The sequence below is a fragment of the Rhamphochromis sp. 'chilingali' genome (genome assembly GCF_963969265.1).
Source record: "Rhamphochromis sp. 'chilingali' genome assembly, chromosome: 10".
NCBI classification, from domain to species: Eukaryota; Metazoa; Chordata; class Actinopteri; order Cichliformes; family Cichlidae; genus Rhamphochromis; species Rhamphochromis sp. 'chilingali'.
This window is the reverse complement of record NC_137937.1, coordinates 33,676,060-33,696,976: the sequence shown is the minus strand read 5'-3', so window position 1 is coordinate 33,696,976 and position 20,917 is coordinate 33,676,060. Positions and strand designations below refer to the sequence as shown.

Here is a 20,917-nt window from a genome sequence, read left to right as displayed (position 1 = left end):
GATCCATGTACAGTTCACTGTAGCATCATCAGAAGGGGTCTCAGTGGAAGTGTGGCTGTGAAGAAGCTATTTCTAAGGAAGGGAAATGGGGAAAAAAAGACCGGGTACACCAAATTATACAAGAACTCAACTGAAAATCAGTGGCAACTCATATTGTGGAGTGACAAATTATGAATGCAGAGAAGTACACTGAAAAAGGAGACTGGTATTTCTTGCAAGTTGTCTTGTGTTTTAAAGTTAAGTGTTAATTTACCTCAGTTGTTTAAGTTGCTGCCAAAGAAAATCATTTGTGCAACCAATGTCCACTAGTGAATTAAGTAAATCCAACATGTTCTTTTTTTCAGTGTATGGTCAGAATTTTAATACTATCACTACTATCAGGAAAGCAAATGATGGACCTTACAATGGCTACATTTTTCAGCTTGACACAATGAAAGAATAAATAATAAAGGTTCATGTTGTTCAGTTCCTCGAATTATAGAAACAGAAACATGTGCGAGCTTCTTCACAACCCTGTGAGGAGGGCTAGGTAAGTTAAATAAAAATTTGAAGGAAGTTTAAATTAATCAAATGAATAATGTGGCTCTTCATGTACTTCCAGGTTTTTCTCTAAAGAGAGATTTGTGTTACCATTACACATCGTACAGTGGAGAAGATTATAAAAGGATTGGTGACAAAACACTTTATTTCTTCATCACGTCCTCTAAAGTCTGGAGAACTTTTGTTTTTTATGTTTAGAGTATGATCCAAAATAAAACAGAAATAAGAAAAAAGTACACACAAATTAAACAAAAAACAAATAAAAGAAAATGTATTTAGAATATACTAAACACCTCTAAATTCTACGTGCAAACATGATTACCATACAATGAAATGAACATATTGGTTTGTTTGTTTGTTTTTGTTTCTCAAATATATTCAATGTAACAAAGCCAAAGAGGTGTCTTTGCAGTATTTCCATGGATGAATGAGCAATATGTGATTCTCTGTTGAAGACAAGTTTAGCTTACAGTGAGATGCAGGAAATCATGCATATCTTTGCTAAAACAAGACTTGTTTAAGGTTAACATGAGGAAATAAAATGGAGTGATAGTGTACAGGCATCAGTATACAATCCTCTGAAAACAAACTAATCCAAACAACATCTGATTAAAGGTTGAAAAAAAGGCTACAAGTTACTGTCAGAAGGATGGAGGAAGGCAACAGTTTTAAAAGATGTTCAAGAACTAGAAGACCTAAAGGTGGGAAAAGAAGGAGTGCAAAGAGCCTGAAAACAGGTTCAGATAAGCTGTCAGATGGGCCAGAAACATTTTCCAGCCTGATCTCAGCGGAGAAAACAAAAAAAGTTTTCTGTCACTAATTACAAGTAAATGCAGAGAATTTAATCCTTTCACTGCAGTTTTCACATTTTACAAATCCATCCAGTGAACTGAATTAGATCCTGTAGCTGCATGCCTGAAGGCCTTTATTATGTATATACACAATTCTGAGCCTCATTTTTACTTAGAATCATTCGATTAGAATCATTCTCATTTCCTTCACTATTTTCACACCAGCACGTTAGGCTGCATTCACCACGGTTTGACCACTAGATGGTGCTCTGCCCTCAATAATTGCATTTACATACAATGTCAACAAAAAAGTAATTCAAGATTAAAGTAATACATTTACACACGTGGTTCTATTTACCAGCATCTTTTCGTTAAAAAAAACCGTGTAAAAACTAAATTTTAAAACGTTTTATTTATTTTCTCAAAATGCTAAGAGGCATGTGTGTTTCAGAGATTAATCCTTTCATTGTCTTTGGTGTTGTATCTTATCCACCGGTGAGTGTGTCTAGTTTGGCATTCTATTCACTTGTGACCCAAGGTTTTTCTTCTTGCCTCAAATATTCAGTTTGCACAGCTCACAGCACACAGAGGAGTGTTAATAGCATTACTAGAGACAGTAGAAAACATTAACATGCATTGTATTTCAAATCAGTGACACTACTTACCCCTTCTAATCTCGTTAAACTGATTTCATTAACTGTCACATTGTGCATACTGCGATTACAAAGGTTCTGTAGACTAAATCATTGACTTTAAACACATTTCTCTGTATTCTACTTATTTTGATACTGCTTCAGCATTTGTATTTTAATTCGACGTGTCATACGGGTAAACACAATTAAGACAGTTGATACTTTTATGACTCAGTTTGGGTTTTTCTGTGCCATAGAGTAGCTAAATATACAACTTAACTGGTATTTTCTTCAATAAAAATGAAGTTAAAGACCACGTTAATTACTTTGTAACACTGTTTATCTTTTTTCACAATAATTAAGTTTTATATATATATATATATATATATATATATATATATATATATATATATATATATGTAATCGTTGTGGGAAAATATCATAAAAGGTGATTATTGGATGACTTGTGTATTTAAAATTTGTTTATCGTGAATGTTTATCATTCATGCGTTGATTTTCGTCTGCTCCCACACGGTCCACCTTTAAAAGAAATTTCGTCAGTCGACCTTAAAAAAATGAAACTGTTGGGGCTCGGCCCAAGTTTTAGTGACGTAAACGCTTCCGATTGGGTGATATTTATATGTAAATTTGGAGGCGGGCTTGTGGAAACGAGTAGGTGACGTCAGTTCGCCTGTTGGCAGAGAGCGAAACAAACATGGCGATGGATTCGAGTGGCTGGGGATTTACGTTAACTTTATTCGTGTTTTCATACGTTTTTGCGACGAGGCTGGTTGAAGCTTCGGTTTCAGACTCGAGGGAAACCACGCGGATACTCGGCATGAGGCTAGAGAAGAGCGACAAGCCAGCCGAGACCACCGAAAGGGGAGATATTCAGGTGACCGAGGGGAGCGACATCTCCTTAAGGGTCTACGGGCTCCACTTGTTCCCCAACAGCTCGGATATCATCGGGTTCGGTAAACTGTTCGTCAGTAATAAAGAAGATGATGATTTCTCAGATAAATGGTTAAACAGGACTTGTCCCAAAGATCAGAATGATATTGATGTTAGGGGACCCATGAAGGTAAACGACGAAAACACCTCAGGGACAGTCTCCCTCAGCATCAAGCAGCTCCGTAAGAATGAGATGGTGAAAGTGTTCGGCTTGTGCGTCCTGGACGCCCGGGATCAGAAGTGGTACCTGATGGACGAAGAAGACGGCAGGCTGCGCGTGGTGGAAGCGAAGAAGTCCCTCCTGCCCATCTGGCTGCAGATTATCCTCATCTGCTTCCTGCTGGTGCTGTCCGGTATGTTCAGCGGGCTCAACCTGGGACTGATGGCGCTGGATCCGATGGAATTGCGCATCGTGCAGAACTGCGGCACAGAGAAGGAGAAGAAGTACGCGCGGAAGATCGAGCCCATTCGTAGGAAGGGCAACTACCTGTTGTGCTCACTGCTGCTCGGTAATGTCCTGGTCAACACTACGCTCACCATCCTCCTGGACGACCTCACCAAGTCCGGGGTCGGAGCAGTCGTCGCCTCCACTGTCGGCATCGTAATATTTGGCGAGATTGTCCCCCAGGCTCTTTGCTCCCGACACGGATTAGCAGTCGGGGCGAACACCATCGTCCTCACCAAGCTGTTCATGCTGTTGACTTTCCCTCTGTCCTGGCCCATTAGCAAACTCCTCGACTGCGTGCTGGGCCAGGAGATCGGCACCGTGTACAACAGAGAGAAGCTAGTGGAGATGTTAAAAGTCACCGAGCCCTACAATGACCTGGTGAAAGAGGAGCTGAACATGATCCAAGGAGCGCTGGAGCTCCGGACTAAAACAGTGGAGGATGTCATGACGCCAATCAACAACTGCTTCATGATCCACAGCGACGCTGTGTTGGACTTCAACACCATGTCCGAGATCATGGAGAGCGGCTACACCAGGATACCCGTGTACGAAGACGAGCGCTCCAACATCGTGGACATCCTCTTCGTCAAGGATCTGGCCTTCGTGGACCCAGACGACTGCACCACCTTGAAGACCATCACCAAATTCTACAACCATCCGGTCCACTTCGTCTTCCACGACACCAAGCTGGACGCCATGCTGGAGGAGTTCAAAAAAGGTTTGTGGAAATCTTGGTGCTGGTGATATGGTGTGATAACGCAGGAGTGAAACCTGTGATTTGGTTCAGCAGTGTGCGGTGCCAGCAAATGTTTCTGGTACAGCTTCATCCACTTCTTAGGTGCATGGAGGAGACGATGAAGTAATCAGAGCTCCAGCAATGTTTTCGCTTATAAGACCTCTGAAAGCCACATGCTGAAAAATGCAGTAGTCAAGCTGGTGTTTTGGCATCTTCAAGCTTAAGTCAGGGGAATCTGTACCCACAGAGTCAGGGGTTAAGTTTGCTCTCAAAAATATGACTGGTCGTTTTTTCAACTCTTTTCAGTAGAAGTGTGACACTGGTTATTTAAACCTTTCCCTTTATCAAATCGCTTAATTTAAGAGTAAATGAAAGTTTAATTCCTGAGATGTATCCTACCTGCACCACAACTCCTGCATGTGGGTCAAGTATTTTGTCTAGAGATGGTCTCTCAGTGGTAGATGCCCTTTTTCTTGAAAAACGTATTCGTTCAAGTTTATCAAAGTGTCGTCTTAATCATTTGCTATATCTGTCTAACAGAAGGTTGTTGTGAGGTTCCATAAGTAGGTTTATTTCTCGAAGTAGTTGTAGTTCTATTGATCACTTGACAGACAGAAAGTTCTCTGTTGAAAGCTAGGCAGGTTTGTGTTTTGAGATACCATAACACTTCCCAGTTTTACTTCTCTCTTTTGCCTCACACACACACACACACACACACACACACACACACACACACACACACACACACACACACACACACACACACACACACACACACACACACACAGGCTCACGTGTTCACACTCGCTCTCAGGACGATTTACAAACACTGACGCTATCTCCCGCTGCAGTATATTTTTCCTTCCTCAGGCTTCTCATCTGAAGGTCAAAGACACAGACACACACACATACACACTGGCTTACTGTGTCTAAATCTTGTAGTATCATTAATATCCTGTCATTGGACTTTGTCGGCATGTTGTCTCTTTCACTGTAACAATTCATTTAGCTCTAATCAAGTGTTGGAAATTGAGTTTTGAGTTGCTGTAGTGGTGCATAGTGTGATATTTGGCCAAGATGTATCTGCAGCTCATCGAAATGAGCTCGGCTGGCAAGGTGGGAGGCTATGGTAATAAACTGCAGTGCATACAAAAACACACACACTGTAAATCTAGGTGCTTACAGTGTTGAAATCTTGACAGAGAGATTTTCTTTAAGTAATTTTGACAATATGAGAAGTTTGTGTGTTTAAAGTCTTCAGTTTGAAGGTTACAGTGGAGAAAATGTTCGGGCCTCTCGTTGCTGTTATGAGTCATAGTTGATTCCAGTACCGGTACTTATTATTTTTGCTCTTCTTTATTTCTCCCTCTATTGTGACAGAAAAAAATAACCATACATTAAAATAGATTTCAAAGACTTTGATCTCTTCTCTTTATCAAGCCATCTTGTGATTAAAAATTTGAGCCAGAGCAGAACTGATGTAACACAACAGATAAACATCTGTTTATGACATCTGTACAAGTCGTCTTATATGCTGACAAGCTGATGAGATTTAGCAAGGGCAATAAATTTGTGCATCTTTTTCTCTCGCCCCCGCTAGTTTCAGCAGATGGCCACCTTCCTGTTAGGTTTCATTTTTTCTCCCTGCTCTTGCTAAGTGCTTGCTCATGTGAGGTGGACGGATTGCTGGGGCTTCCGTCTATAACCTTCTATGATCTTCACCTAATCCTAAAAAGTGCCCTGAAATAACTGTTGCGGATTTTTGGGGGAACTTGACTAAACCTGTGCAGAGTTGAATGCTGGAACAAAAGAAACACAGCAGTCTGACCTTAAGGTTAATCATCTTTTTAACACAATTAGAAACACTTATAAATTAACTGGAGTATTGTTTTTTTTTTTTTTTTTAACCACATTAAAATGTCAAGTCAAATAAGTATTGCTCTGCCAAGCAAACGTTATAGTCAGTGTAATTTAATTAAGGACATAATTTGAAAGACTCTCAGCAGAAAGTTAAACCAAGTACTTTCAAATGTCATGCCTTTTATGTAGATTAGCCTGCTGTGAGTAAGACTCAGTGCTAGTCACTGCATTTCTCCTTGATGACATCCTAGTCATGCAATGTGGAGGGGCCAGGATTTGCATGTAGGTTGTTGGGAAAGAGGCTTTTTTCACACAAACTTCAGCCAGTGTAGAGAAAATCTGGGTTAGACATTCTTTGAAGCTGCTCTTTCCCCACACGTAACACAAAACCTTCAGGTGCATTCTCACTACTGTTTGGTTTATGCTAGAATGTCTCCTAGAAAGAGCATCTAGGTGGCAGGGCACTTGATGCCCATCATCCTCTTTGTTCTTATATCAGAAGCTGGCCGTATAATGTCTGCTCTGACTAAGCTGAACATTCGGTTCTCACATCTGCTTTTCTGGGAAATGCAGAGAAACTTTCAGGGCTGCGGTCCACCTTGATGTGGTGAGCGATTTGTTCCATAAAACCTAGTGAAATTTGTCTGTAGTCACGAAGAACCATATCATTTCTGAATCTGTACTTTGGGTCAGTTGGAGTGGGGGTTCACAGTGGGATTCACGGAAACAGCTGAAATGCATACCTAGCTGTTCTGTTATGGTTTCAGCTAATTCAAGACAGGCAGCACAAGTAATGTTATTTACAGGAGATGATAATCTGTGGTCTGAGAGCTGCTGTTATGCGAGTTGATGTTATCTATTTCCGCTAACACATATCTGTTTGTTTTTATATGACTATTGGTATGAAAGCTGGACAGTTAAAAAAAAAACAACAACCCTCAAACGTTCTTTAAAACTGTTTTTAACAGTAAGGGATGATTTAATATTTGCTATGTTGACATTCTTGCAAATACTGCAAAAACACTGCACAGTCTGAACATACCTCAGAGTATTACCTTTACCATGTCAGCCTTCACGCTGTGACTGAGGAGCCTATGTTCAGGCTGTGGTGGACGGCTTTAACGTGGTTATAGTATGTGCAGGCTTAATTTCCTGTGCACCCCCTGCTTCTCCTGTGACCCGGCTCCCTGCCTGCAACTCGAGTTCCTCTCACTGCAGCTCGGCATCAGTTACCACAGCGATGGCATCCTGCAGCTTCGAAGCGCACACACAGATTTTTCACAGGGTTTTGCTCCACGTAATCAAAACCACTGAATTTACATTTTGATTTTAGAGTGGCTATTAAGTCATAGTCAAGACTGTTTTGAATAGATACCAGTGTCTGTTACACACTCACACACACACAGGAAATGAGTGTGTGTGTTATTCCCACTAGCCTTTTCTGTCAACATGACGTGACATTTCAGATGGACTATGAAGTGACCTTATTAGATGAGATCAAATTTTAATGACATACTGGAAATGGCAACAGCAGACATCAAAGTAGGGCTGAACGATTATGGAAAATAATCTAATTGCGATTTTTTGCCCCAATATTGCGATTGCGATGCGATATGCGATTATTTTTTAAGGTATTTGTCTTCTGTATTATTAAACAAAGACAAGCAATACATCATATAGTATGGCCAATACTATATTACATTAATTTTAAACTGTTCTTTCCTGGAAGACAGACCTCTGTTATGATGACATGAGGTGATGCATGAATTGATGACTGACATTTTTATTTAACTTCTTCAATCACAACAGTATATTTGAACATACACAATAGTTTATTTTTAGCTTACAAACATCTGAGCATAAAGTGCTGACAAGGAACCCTGGTGTAAACATTAAAATGAAAGTCAGTACAATGTGCAGATTGCAGAAATATACATAAAAAAAATCAGTGGCTTTACCACACTCAGTTTTTCGACATCTGTGAACTACTAGACAGTCATTCAATTAAAAAATAATATTAAATAAATAAAACTAATAAATAAAAAATACACACATCTTACTGATCTCTGTAGTCAGTAACATTACACATAAAGTGCAAACATAATAGCAATTGTATAAACACACACACAAACACGCCTTTAAAGTTTAAAGGCGTGAAATTGGATGGTCTAGCCTTCTGATTAGCTAATCAGAAGGCTAGTTCTGATTAGCGTCACCGCTGTCTCGGTGGAGTTTAATAAACTCGGCCGTCTGCTTCTTGCTATCTAAAATATAACCAGACACTGGCGTAAATTCTCGACTGTCTCATACTTCTGTTTAATAAGTTTTCTGTTTGACGTTTAGTCAGCTGTGTGAAAACCAAGGAGGAACCCACCCGGGGGATTAATAAAGTTTTATTTTATCTAATCTAATAACTTTAATCTCAGCCAAACCGATTTACTCACGAACAAACAAAACACTGAAAAAAGCCCAACAATAACATTTTTAGGTTGTCTAAGTGACTTATATATCACGTTTAACCCGAGCAGCGAAACTCCGCGGTGATCTGAAAATGATGTGCCGGGAGTTGTGCCGTTCTCGGCCGCATCAGTAACCCTCGAGCTCCCGGCTAGCTGTCGAGCTGGTGGGTAGCAGACGCCTCTGAAAACGTCGAAGCACTTTTGCAAATATGGGATATCTTGATAAACCGAGCAGATATTTGATGTTTACACAACTACTTTCTCCCCTGAAAATATGTTAAAAGTTTATTTTGTGACCCAGAAAGATTAGTATGAGTAATTTTAAAACTTAGTAGCGGCCGCCATTGCTGGAAACTGGAGTTTGGCTGGGCCGCGCTATGAATTCTGGGATATGGTAGTAATTTGGACAGCCTTCGGCGCGTCGCTGTGACGTAATCGGTCTACAAATGCGGCCTCAGGAGGATGCAGCCCATGAATTGTATAATATAATCGCAGTATAATCGCAGCCTTTGCGGTTAGAAAATTGCACTTGATCATGTCGCGATATTATCGCAAATGCGATATATCGTTCAGCCCTACATCAAAGGAAACTTTTATTTATACATGATATTCATCCTCATCCCAACATTTTCTTCCGCTTATCCACGTTGCGATGGCAGCAGGTTAAGCAGACATTTGTTTCCCTAGTAGCATTTTCCAGTTTCCCGTGGGAGATTTCTGAGGTACTCGCAGGTCGGATGAGATTAATAATCTCTCTAGTGAGTTCTAGATCTACACTGAGGTCTCCTGTCAGCTGTGTGCCTGGAAAATCTCCACAGTGGAAGGTGCCCATAAGACATTCTGATTAGATGCTCCAGCCACCTCAGCAGGCTGCCTTTGACACAAAGGAAAGGTAGCTCTCCTCTGAGCTTCTGGATATCTGGAGATCCTGGTATCTCAGGAGACAAGGATTGCACTCACTTATTTTACATAGCCCAGCCGTCCTATAGAAGAAACTAGTTGCTTCTGTGATAATTAACTACTACAGACATAAGTCCGAACACTCACTGGTAAATTAAAACCTCTCATATAAGTTTATGGAACATGGTTAAAGGCCATACTTCTATTACTCGTTCCTCTATAATTTAATGAAAAGGTGATGGTAAAATGGCCTTGCTTGTGGCTCTTGTGTAATTGGCTTAGTGCACACTGGACATCAGGCAAAATTTAGAAAGCACACAAACACAAGTGAACCGCGAATTTCCTGGAGATCCACGTGCACTCTGTCAACAGACTCTCACATGTTGTAATTCGTGTATTTTATTGGCTTGCATTTTGCCCCTGAGGAGTTGTCTTTTGAAAATGCCATTAGGATTAAGTGACAAATGCTTTAGAAAATCTTTATTAGGAATACTAATCTTGTCACAATGAAGGATCGCCACAAGCAATATCATCATGCACGAAGTTGTCATTTTAAGTATGAAGTGAGTTTACTAGTAAAATCATTATATTTTGATACTTGAATTAAGCAAAATGATCTTTATAACCATCCAGTGAAGTAACGGCACTGTGGAAGATTGATTGTGTGTAATTTATGACATATAGATTGTTGCCATCTAACCACAAGCTCAGTGATGCAAAATCTCCACCCAGTAACCACAATAGCATTACTTTGTGGGGTTTTTTCTTGTTTTGTTTGCATGTCTGGAGACAGATTTTTGTCAGTGCAATAGTGTCTAGTAGTGTGTAACTGTGCAATATAACTCAAGTTAGCCTCCTACAAAAGCACAGACCTGTTTTTCCAGATGTTGTCCAGGGTTCTTGTGTGAAATGCCTCTGGTCTCAGGTGTGTACAATAATTCAAAGCCAGATAAAGGTTTGAGTTTGAAGATGGGTGTGGCTGGACACACGAATGCAGAGTAAAGGGAACCTGTATGTCCGTCCTATGTTCTCTTTACTGTATTTGTAATTCTTTGATGTTTTCTGACTTGTGTATAAACCTATAGTATTTTTAACGATGGGTATGATCTTGAGTCTCTGGTGCTTTTGTTGGTGGTTGTCAAGGCCGTCCACATTGTCTGCAGTTTATCGGCGTTCGGGCACTTATCTGCCCCTCCCACCCACCCTGTTATTGTGTGCTCTGGTTTAATGACCGTTTGTCTGTTAGGCTGTGGGTATATTTCCAAAACAGATTAAAAATGAGATTTTATGGGCCATGTAGTGGTTAGAGTTTGGTGTAAATGAAGGATTTCTAAAATAAATTCATAAGATTAGCTTGAAATTCAAACCCTGTGAGGTGAGTACTTTTAGAACAGCTGACAGCTTTCTCCACCTCATTTGGACATAACAAGAAAATCGAAACTTCAGAAGTTTGTGATGGTGGGTTTGCACTGTTTGTTTACTTTTTTTTTAAAATCCGTGAATTACTCGGGTAACTAAAAAAATTAAGAAATAATTAAGTAAGAAAACTATTGGCAAATAAGGATGTAGTTAAAAGCCACAGATGTCTGTATGCGTTTCTAACATCCACTGTATAAAAACATTGGATTTAATATGAAAGGCACTGATGATGTTCCATATGTGCACATAGTTTCAACCACCTGACAGCACGAGCAGCTCCTGGGACCACTGCGTTTGGGTCAAAGCCATGAAAAAGAAACAAAGTGCTGCCGATAAAAAGAACAGGGCCAAGGACTCTTATTACACTGCATTACATTCTCACATGAATGCAGTAAACAACATGAATGTCAGGTTCACTTTTCTAGCAGGCGGTTTGTTTGCTTTGCAGACAGCTCAGCGTGAAATTAAGAACTGCACGCTGAGTCCACGCTGACCCTCGTGGTCCCTCGCAGAGGGGCGAGGAGGATATTTGTTTTCTTTTTTGTTTAATCTAAACTTAACTGTTGGCTTTGACGTGCCCTGACACATCAGCCTCTTAACTTCTGTGCCTGTGAAGCAAGCACAGATACACTCGTGCTGGTGCTTGTGATACTCCCTGCACATTTGCACAGACATGGATATACAGTTGTGATCAAAGACATACACACATCACGGGGTGTTCAACAAATCCTTCTTAAGATGGCAAAGAGAAACTATTAGTTGTAATCAATCATGATCACTAATGAAAAGTAAATAGGTCTTGGCCTTGTATAGTTAAAAGACCTTGTAGAACCTTCAGCACCATTTAAAAAGGATTTAAGTGAGTGCATGTATGTAATCGAGCCTGTACGTATGCTTTTGATGCTGTGTGGATTAGAGAAAGTCTGAAATAGCTGTGAACATGAGCCCGGGAACCTGCAGTATTTACAGCTTCTATTTGAGCCTCTAAGGAATGTTTTATGATGTTGAGTAAAAGATTACCCAATCTCAACATGATAGGGCTGTCAGAACAAACCTATGTCCCCACTCCTGTTTTTATGGTGGGTGTGTCTCTCGTCTCCCGCTTTCTCGCTCTGTGCCCCCCCCCCCCCCCCCCCCCCCCATCACTGCCTCCAGTTCTTTCCAGTTTCCTAGTTTTTGCCTCTTCCCATCTGTCCTTGTTTTTTTTGTTTTGACTTTCTAGAGAGGAAGAGTTCCTGTAACTCCTGGTAGAGATTGGGTTTACTGGAATACAAATAGTGTTATGGTTCTAGAAAAATGTGCAGTTTTGTAGAAAGCGGTTGCCAGGTTGTGCAATGACTGTTAGTTACAACTAAAAGCTGGAATTGTACAGATAACTGAACCTTGTACAGACATTCACACAAAAAAAATTGGTTTTTAATTAAATGCTGTTTATGAATCACTTTGAAGTTGGACCTACTTACTGCCCTTGCATTCGTTTTGCTTTATGTGTTGTAAAAATATTATTGTCTTCTCCCACTCTTTTTATAACATAACAAAACAAACTTTAATCTTACATTATATTCATATTTTTCTTTTATTGCTAAATGTCACGTCTATAAATATGTGAATAGTCCACTTTAATGGAATGCATTTATATAGCGCTTTTCTAGGCACCCAAAGCGCTTTACAATTCCACGATTCATTCACTCTCACATTCACACACTGATCCAGGCAAACTACAGTTGTAGCCACAGCTGCCCTGGGGCAGACTGACAGAAGCGAGGCTGCCATATCGCGCCATCGACCCCTCTGGCCAACACCAGTAGGCGGTAGGGTAAAGTGTCTTGCCCAAGAACTCAACGACCAGGACAGAGAGAGCTGGGGGATCGAACTGGCAACCTTCCGGTTACAGATGAGCTTCCCAACCACCTGAACCACGGTCGCCTCCCCTTTAAGACACCTACATATTTTACAGTCACAGCCAAAAGTTTTGAAAAATGAGTTTGCTGCTTCAGTGTTTTTAGATCTTTATGTTGGTTGTTTCTGTGATGTATCATGGTTAATTACACGCACTTTATAAGTCCTAAAGGCTTTTATTGACAATTACATCACGTCTATGCAAAGAGTCAATATTTGCAGTGTTGCTCCTTCTTTTTCAAGACCTCTTCAAATCGCAATGGCATGCTGTCAGTCAACTTCTGGACCAAATCCTGACTAATGGCAACCCATTCTTTTTTTAATAATCAATGGTTGGAGTTTGACAGAATTATTGGGTTTTTGTTTGTCCACTTGCCTCTTGAGCATTGACCACAAGTTCTCAATTGGATTAAGGTCTGTGGAGTTTCCTAGCCATGGACCTGAAATATCAATGTTTTGTTCCCCAAGCCACTTGGTTATCACTTTAGCCTTATGGCACGGTGCTGGAAAAGGCATTGTTCTTCACCAAACTGTTCTTGGATGGTTTGAAGAAGTTGCTGTCGGAGGATGTTTTGGTAGCATTCTGTATTCATGGCTGTGTTCGTTGGTAAAATTGTGAGTGAGCCCACTCTGTTTGATTAGAAGCAGCCCTACAAATGGGATGCTTTACTATTTGCATGAGACAGGACTGATGGCAGCACTCACCTTTTCTTCTCCGGACAGTCCTTTATGCACTTACCCCAAACAATTGGAAAGGGGCTTCATCAGAGAAAATGACTTTAACCCATTAGCAGTCCACTCGCTGTATTTTTTGCAGAGTACTAGTCTTTCCCTGATGTTTCTTTGTTGTTGTTGTTGTTGTTTTTTTCCACAGCGGTGGATGCTCACATTAAACGTGGTCAAGGTTTCAAATGATCGGGTCAGTGTTTGTGTCAGCAATCCTAATGAGCCAAAAGCTCAGGCTTCAGACTACTCTAATCACTGTTTTAGATTTCAAGCTAGTTTTTCCCGTACTCCTGTCTCTGTATGATGTCACAGAGAAAAGGATATGCCGCAAATGTCAGTCTCAGACAAACCACAATCTTCCTGTTCAAATCTTATCTTTGAATCATGCAAGTGATCAGAAAAAAGCCGGCCTAAAGGAAGGGGTGGCCTTAAACGGAGATGAGCTGCGGCACTGTTTGCCTCTTTGCACCTGATTTCCACTAGCGACAGCTGCGACCTCCAGTAACAACTCGCAAACTTCTCAGCAAATACTTTTTTTTTTTTTCCATAGAAACCAGTGTTTCATTTACTGGTCTCTAGGCCTTTTTAATGGTTCTCTGACAGGGCTCGTTTTAGGTAGTGAGCGAACAGACCAGTTACCCCAAATCCATTGAAAATAAAAAATGAAGTCCCCTTAAATAAAGAATTATTTTGAACTGTACCGTGTATTTTGAATTTCCCCTATAAATCTGTAAAGGTCCTGTTATTATTTGGTGGCTGCACATACTGTTCTGTCTTTTGTAAGAAAAAAGAGCACCTTTTCTTTTTCTGCTAGCCAGAGCTCACCATTTTTTATTTATTTATTTTTTGGTAAGTGTGCATGCTTGGCACTTGTCCATGTACACACACAGACCTGATTGCAGTTTGCAAATGGGTATGTGCAAGGTGGTGGTTTCTTGCGGTTGCCCGCTAAATGGGTTCCTTTGGTAAGATAAATATTGTTATTTATCCAGGATTTTGTGTCTTTTTAACATGGCAGTAATGGAGGATTACTGGTGTCGAAGCCAAACAAGTTCACACTGTAATGCTGAGGTTTACAAAACCATCTTTAGCTTCTGAAGTCTGTATATTTGGCCATGTTAGAGTTTTTGGACAAAATATTTACCTACCAACTAACTACCCAGCTGGCGCTCAACTGCAGTCTCCAGTCCTGTCATTTTTTTTAACAGGTAGTTGTGCCTGTATTCATCTGTTAACAAATATTTGGCTTTCTATTTTTAAGAGACAGACCCTCAGGTGTTCTGCTGAGTCACAGAGCGTAAATGCACACAAGCACACACAGCGACGCATCGAATTTGACTCGCTCACACGCTTGTCAGCTGACTTTAGTGTCTACAGTGACTGAATATCATTTATGGGGGATTAAACCCACGTGAATGATGGGTCTACAGCCATTTTATGGCTCTCTCCATAAAAGGTTGCTTAATCGAAAAGACAGTCAGCCATCCAGACGTGAAAATATTTGATCTGTTAAATGGGTTCAGTGGAAGATGAATTCAAAACCCGTCCTTACATTACATTTTCTATTTTTAGGCTATGATGCTAAGCATATTTCTCTCATAGAGCAGTGTTCCCATTATGAAAGAGACCAAGTTCTTACACATCTATAAGGTCAAAACGTCATGAACACTTTTGAACAAATCCTTGTCTGTGCTGGCTTAAAATTGACATGGAGAGTTCCTTCTTGTACTTGGGAGCAGCAGTCATAACAAACTTACTACAACACGATAAGCGTTATCAATGTACTGCATTAAAATTGTCACTATTTGCAGCGGGAGACAGAAGTGGCAGGGAACTTGTGGAGAACCTTTGTTTTGTCTAATCAGCACTTATGCAATCAACAGAGTTTCTCTGTTCTTATCAGCCATCCCCGTCTTTCTCTCTTCCTGTCTTGTCCCTGTGGCTGTGGCTTGAGGTGCTGACAGTGCGACTCCAAGTTGGTGTATATGTTTTGTGCACGTGCGCGTGTAAGTGTGTCACATCAACACTTCCCGGCTTACTGCCAAAATGATATCAGTCAGCACGAAGAAAGAGCAACTCAGCAGAATTGTATTGTGTCTCAAACATAGCCACACATGATTGCTTTGTCTGTCAGTTCAAATTACCCGTAAGTGATATAGCATGTAAAATAAACACATTGTCATTCCTGACATGTTTTGGATGAGAAGAGTGAAGGTTTTGGTTTTGGATTACACCGGCTTGTTTGTATTTGGGAGTTTTTTGGCATGTTATAAGTTCATGTGCAGTTTGGCCTCGAGGGCCGGTGTCCTGCAGGTTTTAGATGTGTCCTTGACCCAACACAGCTGGTTTAAATGGCTAAATTAGCTCCTCAACATGTCTTGAAGTTCTCCAGAGGCCTGGTAATGAACTAATCATTTGATTCAGGTGTGTTGACCCAGGGTTGGACATAAAACCCGCAGGACACCGGTCCTTGAGGCCTGGAGTTGCCAGCCCCTGGTCTAGTCCCGCTCAAGCTGGTTGCTGAGAAGATGCTGTCCAAATCTCTAATCAGTTTTGGACATTCTCACCCATTACATCACTCTGTGAACACCAAAAGAAGCTGTTTCAGTCACAGACACCTACTTTGTGCCCACTGTCATTACGCCCACGTATCACGTCCCTGAAGGGGCTTTCAGACTGGATGCTAAAATGTCACCTTTGCACTCTGAAAATTATTATTTTCAAAGGCTTGTGCCAAGCAAGGTGTAAACATGTTGTTTCGTGAGGTTTGGGAACTCGTGTGGATCAGGATTCGCATAACTTGAGCTTAGACAACTTAAGAATGAATCCTCCGTAGTCAACAGGAACATCCAGGGCATCCAGCCGACAGCAGGCAGGGGGGACAAAATATATACTATATGTGCGAGGTGGATTCTCATGCTAAGCACAGCCAAACATTCAAATGATGAGCTCAACATATCTTCATATAATCCCTATTCTGCTCTAATTTTTGGTTTCAGACAGATGTTCACAGATGTTTGATGTTGGAGAAAGGGGTTAATGCATAACACACCTTCAGCTCTGCCAATTGGAACAAAGTTGGCTGAAAGGGAGGGTGGGAGGCAGGAGAATGATTTCATTCAGACAATGAATGAAGTGAGGGTACCATCAAGTTCATGTTTGAGATAAATAGGGGTTATATTTTGAACTGTGAGCCATGCAAAAACTACTCAAGTAGAGTCTATGAATAAAAGCTTGAAGTGAGCTTAATAGATCTCTCGTTCAAGGCAGGATGGTGGAGAGTGGACAGGGAAACTGGGAAAGAGAGGTGGGGAAAGACATGGAGTAAAGCTATTAAAACGTATTAATTAAGATAATGAGCAGGAGAATTATAGTGCGGTGAGCCCAGTGATGAGAGGCGATACATGTATCGTGTCTGAAAGCAGTTAACATGTCATTCTATTTTTTATTTTTCATAAGTAATTTGTCTCAACACTTGGTCATATTTTTAAATAATCTTCTACACTACAGTACTTAAAAGCCATTTGTGTTTATTACCAGATTAAATTGTTTTACTGTGCGAAGCACTCTTAATATTCACTGCATTTCATTGTAATTTTGCTGCTTAAAGTAGAAATGCTCAGGAGGGTGAATAAAGTAGATTCTGTCTCTCTGTCGAGGGTTTTGTTTATAAAAGAATCCGCTATGCTCAGCAGCCATTACTTTCCAGCCCTGCTGTTCCCTAAGATCACAGTAGCTCTATCTGCACGGGGTTCCAGTTTTAACTGGAAAAACGGGTTTGAAGAGTTTGACCTGTCCCACATAACGAGCAAGTGTATGCATGTGTGAATGTGCGTACATGCGTCTGCTGCCGTCCGGGTTTGTTTCAGCCTCTCACAGTGGATATGTTTTGAAGTTGTTGGCTGTGGTCCTGCTGATATGTGGTGGGGTGTGTTTTGTGTGTGGGTAGAATAAGTGTGGCATTCCTTTCTCATTGCTCTCCCCCTCATCTTTTTGTCACCAATATTTCATGTCAACAAGCAGGCCTGGTTCACAGGCTGGTGACATAGAAGCTTGAGGGCAGAGAAACGAACACCACTGTCATCTGACCTGCTGGGACTGTGTGTGTGTGTGTGAACGCCATTGATACATTCAGTTTAATTAGTGATCTATCAAACTGATAAGAGCAAACTAATTTTCAGATGTCGTATGAAAATAGAGCAGCTGCATTAAACACTTTGGTACTAAATGCTGTGGAAGTGCTCCACAAAAAAGGGAGAAGCTGCAGTTAATAGTTGAGCAGAGCTCAGTTCTTATGGTAAAGGTCAGATTGTTTCTCAGTTCCTGTTTTAGCAAGCTCTCCTCCTGTGCTTTCGCATGCTTTGCTTACTTTATCTGCAGTTCTAGAGAATGTCTGTGATTAATGTTTTTTCTCAGGCTCAAAGAGAATTTACACCATCTGGCTGTGGTGGGTTTTTTGGAGGGTACAGATTTATCAAAACAGTCTCCTGCTTTGTAGCCTGCAGTCGTCCTATTCAAATGACTGAGGACATATTATGTTCTAGCCGTTTTTTTTTATTTTATTGTTTTCTCTTTTTTTTTAATAACGAGGTTCATCCGTTTAGTGCTGCAAGTAAATGGCATTTTCAAAGCCACTGGACAAGCTGAAAATAAAAGCTGCAGACACACTTGTTCTTTGTGAGAAAGAATTCACTGTCTTGTCTATTGGATTATTTTCTTTGAACAGGCCATTTGGTGGGTGACATTCACTTACCAGCACTTAACTTTAACCACACAAACAAGGTCTCCACAACACAGCACTGGCTAGACATTTACTTAACTGCATTTTATAAGCTAACCATTGTGATTTCTCAGGGTAGGGTAAATCACTAAATTAGCAAAGTTAAAGACAAAACGTCCAGAAAAACCAACCTGGGCTGGTAGCTGATATATTTGTACAGTTGTCCAATAAATATTGCATAGATTTGAACGGTACTGACACTTTTTTATCGATATTGCATAAGAAATTACCTTGTTACCTGTAATAGCTGAGTGCTAAATCTGTTTAGTCACTTGTAAATCACTGAATTCAGAGTTTGTTCTCTGCCACCCCATTTTCACATGTCCAAGACTATGAGAAACTCAGTTAACCTCAGTTTTTCCCATGGTTGTTGTATTATTTATTCAATTCAATTTTAATTTAGTTTAATTTAATTTGTATAGTACCAAATCACAACAACAATTGCTTCACGGCAGTTCATATTGTAAGGTGCAATATAACCCTAAAATAATACAGGAAAGACTATAACAATCAGATTAAGAGCATCGCTTGACAACAGTTGGAAGGAAAAACTCCCTTTTAACAGGAAGAAATTTCTGGCTGTATTTTCACTTTTACTAAATAAAATAATTTAAGTCATTTTTTGGGGGGGGGGAGTCAAAGTCTAAAGTTTTTAAGTTGTCAAAGTCAAGGAGCTCCTAAGGTGTCAACTATCACTTCAATGTAACAGTGTCTCTGTGTAAAACAATGACAGAGGGATGGATTTTTATTAGAAACACTCTGCTGCCATTTCTGATTCACCATTTGATAAGTGAGATCTGAGTGTTTTTGTGGGAGCCTGAGGTGAGAATGCTGCTCTGTTATCCTCTTTTTTTTTTTTTTTTTTTTTTTTTTGTGACAGATCTCAAAAGAAGATCAGCTGGGCAGACAGATGGTACGGATAGTAGCTACGTGTGTTTATTTTTTTAACCGTAGCCTCAGCTCACACAGCTCAGATAATGAATGCATTAAGCAGCCAGTGTTCGGATGAACCTCCTTGTGTGCAAAGTTTTTCGTGTCTGTTAATATCTGTAGACTCTCCAGTGACTCTCAAGTAACTGGGGCTAAGTGTATCTCCTGGGGTCCTACTTCCTCTGAAATATTGACTTGCCAATACAGTGTGGGGTCACACACACACACACACACACACACACACACACACACACACACACACACACACACACACACACACACACACACACGGAGCATCTTTTTCCATTACAGTGCTTCTGTTTTCATTGCTGCAGTGATCTTCTGTGGAAAGAGCAATAATCAGCTAAAGAATGTATACTTCTCAAATACCCAAACCACTCTGTTACCAACATTTTTTCCACTCATATTTCGGGATAGTTTCACAGAGAACAGTTATAGATAATATGGTGATCTCTGCAGCTCTGAGTGAGCACAGAAGCCCCACCCATCACCTCTTCAAATCTTCTGTTTTCAAGGGGCAGCCAGTCAGAAGAGAGTTGATGTAAAAAGGGGGGGGGGGGGGAACCAAGGTCCACTGTAGGATGGATAAGGATAATACTGAACTGTAGATCATGCAGATCGACTCAAGCACAGTCCAGTAATTGATACAGGGCTAAATATAAAGCGATTAGCTTATCTTTTCTATTGAGGTTTCTTAAAACTATAAAACACTACTGAGTTTGTTATTTTAATTAGAGGTTGGCTAAAATGTTAATTACTAAAGAAAAGATACAACTGAAGTGCTGAAGTAGGTAGGATAGCTACTTTTGAAGTTAGTTAAGCTGCTCTCATATTACCTCAAACTCAAAGTTTTATGGCTTCTTTTTCTTTCAGTCATAACACTTTTTTGTTTCTTTCATTTTCCCATACAGTTGAGAAAATGTAATCAGGAAGAATTTGCGTGGGAAACCCACAAAAGGGAACATATAAAATATTGTGATAGATAAATGATGACTCAAGATGAGATCCTGCCAAGATGAGAACTGCTTGCAATTTCTGTGAGCTGACATTGAACAATGTCTTCCGTCTCTCACCCCAACCGGTCTCCACCCCTCCCTGAGCCTGGTTCTGCCGGAGGTTTCTTCCTGTTAAAAGGGAGTTTTTCCTTCCCACTGTCGCCAAAGTCCTTGCTCATAGGGGGTCATATGATTGTTGGGTTGTTCTCTGTATCTATTATTGTAGAATCTACTGTACAATATAAAGCGCATTGCGGTGACTGTTGTTGTGATTTGGCGCTATATAAATAAAACTGAATTGAATTGAATGTTGAGCTTCCTCATGAGCATCCAAAATAAGTAGACAGACATCATCCACCCACCCCTACTTGCCATGTCTTCATATCAATGACTTTTACTGTAAAGCCGGCCTAGTGGGACACATTCTTCAAAGCTCCTTTATTTTTAATCGTGAGTTAAAACCAGGCAAGGTCAAAGCTGAGACTGTGAAGTGTGTGTCAGTGTGCCAGCAGCATCCATTTTGCAGGACAAACAGCAAGGACATGCTCCCGGAGAGGAAAATCCCAGTGCCTTTGGTCTACATTTAATCGCTGGTCATTTGTAAATTCCATTCATCACACGCTTCCCAACAAAGACCACTGATGGACCTGTGTGGTTTCTCGCATTCAGAGCCTCTTCTAGTGTTTCATCCTTTATCACAGCTTAAAAGCTTGAAGTTATGTGAAAAATGTGAATAAATGTTGTATTTATAGTGTAGCAGATGGTTATTTAAATGTTATTTAATTGACCGTAAAGATAGCTCGCCTTTTATTTAGGAATTAAATTGTCAG

At 40.4% G+C, this 20,917-nt stretch overlaps 1 protein-coding gene across 2 annotated transcripts in view; it reads left to right on the top strand.

Annotated features, from left to right (window-relative positions):
• Positions 1–2,504: 2,504 nt before the first annotated feature.
• The window catches only part of LOC308403686 (metal transporter CNNM4), a 50,481-nt gene continuing 32,068 nt past the window's right edge, over positions 2,505–20,917 (top strand). Inside the window, exon 1 of one of the 2 annotated variants that reach the window (XM_080893326.1) lies at positions 2,505–4,080. In XM_080893326.1, the coding sequence (XP_080749452.1) occupies positions 2,679–4,080 (1,402 nt within the window). In that variant the 5' untranslated portion in view covers positions 2,505–2,678. The remainder of the gene's footprint in view (positions 4,081–20,917) is intronic. The other variant, XM_080893325.1, reaches the window with a different exon arrangement.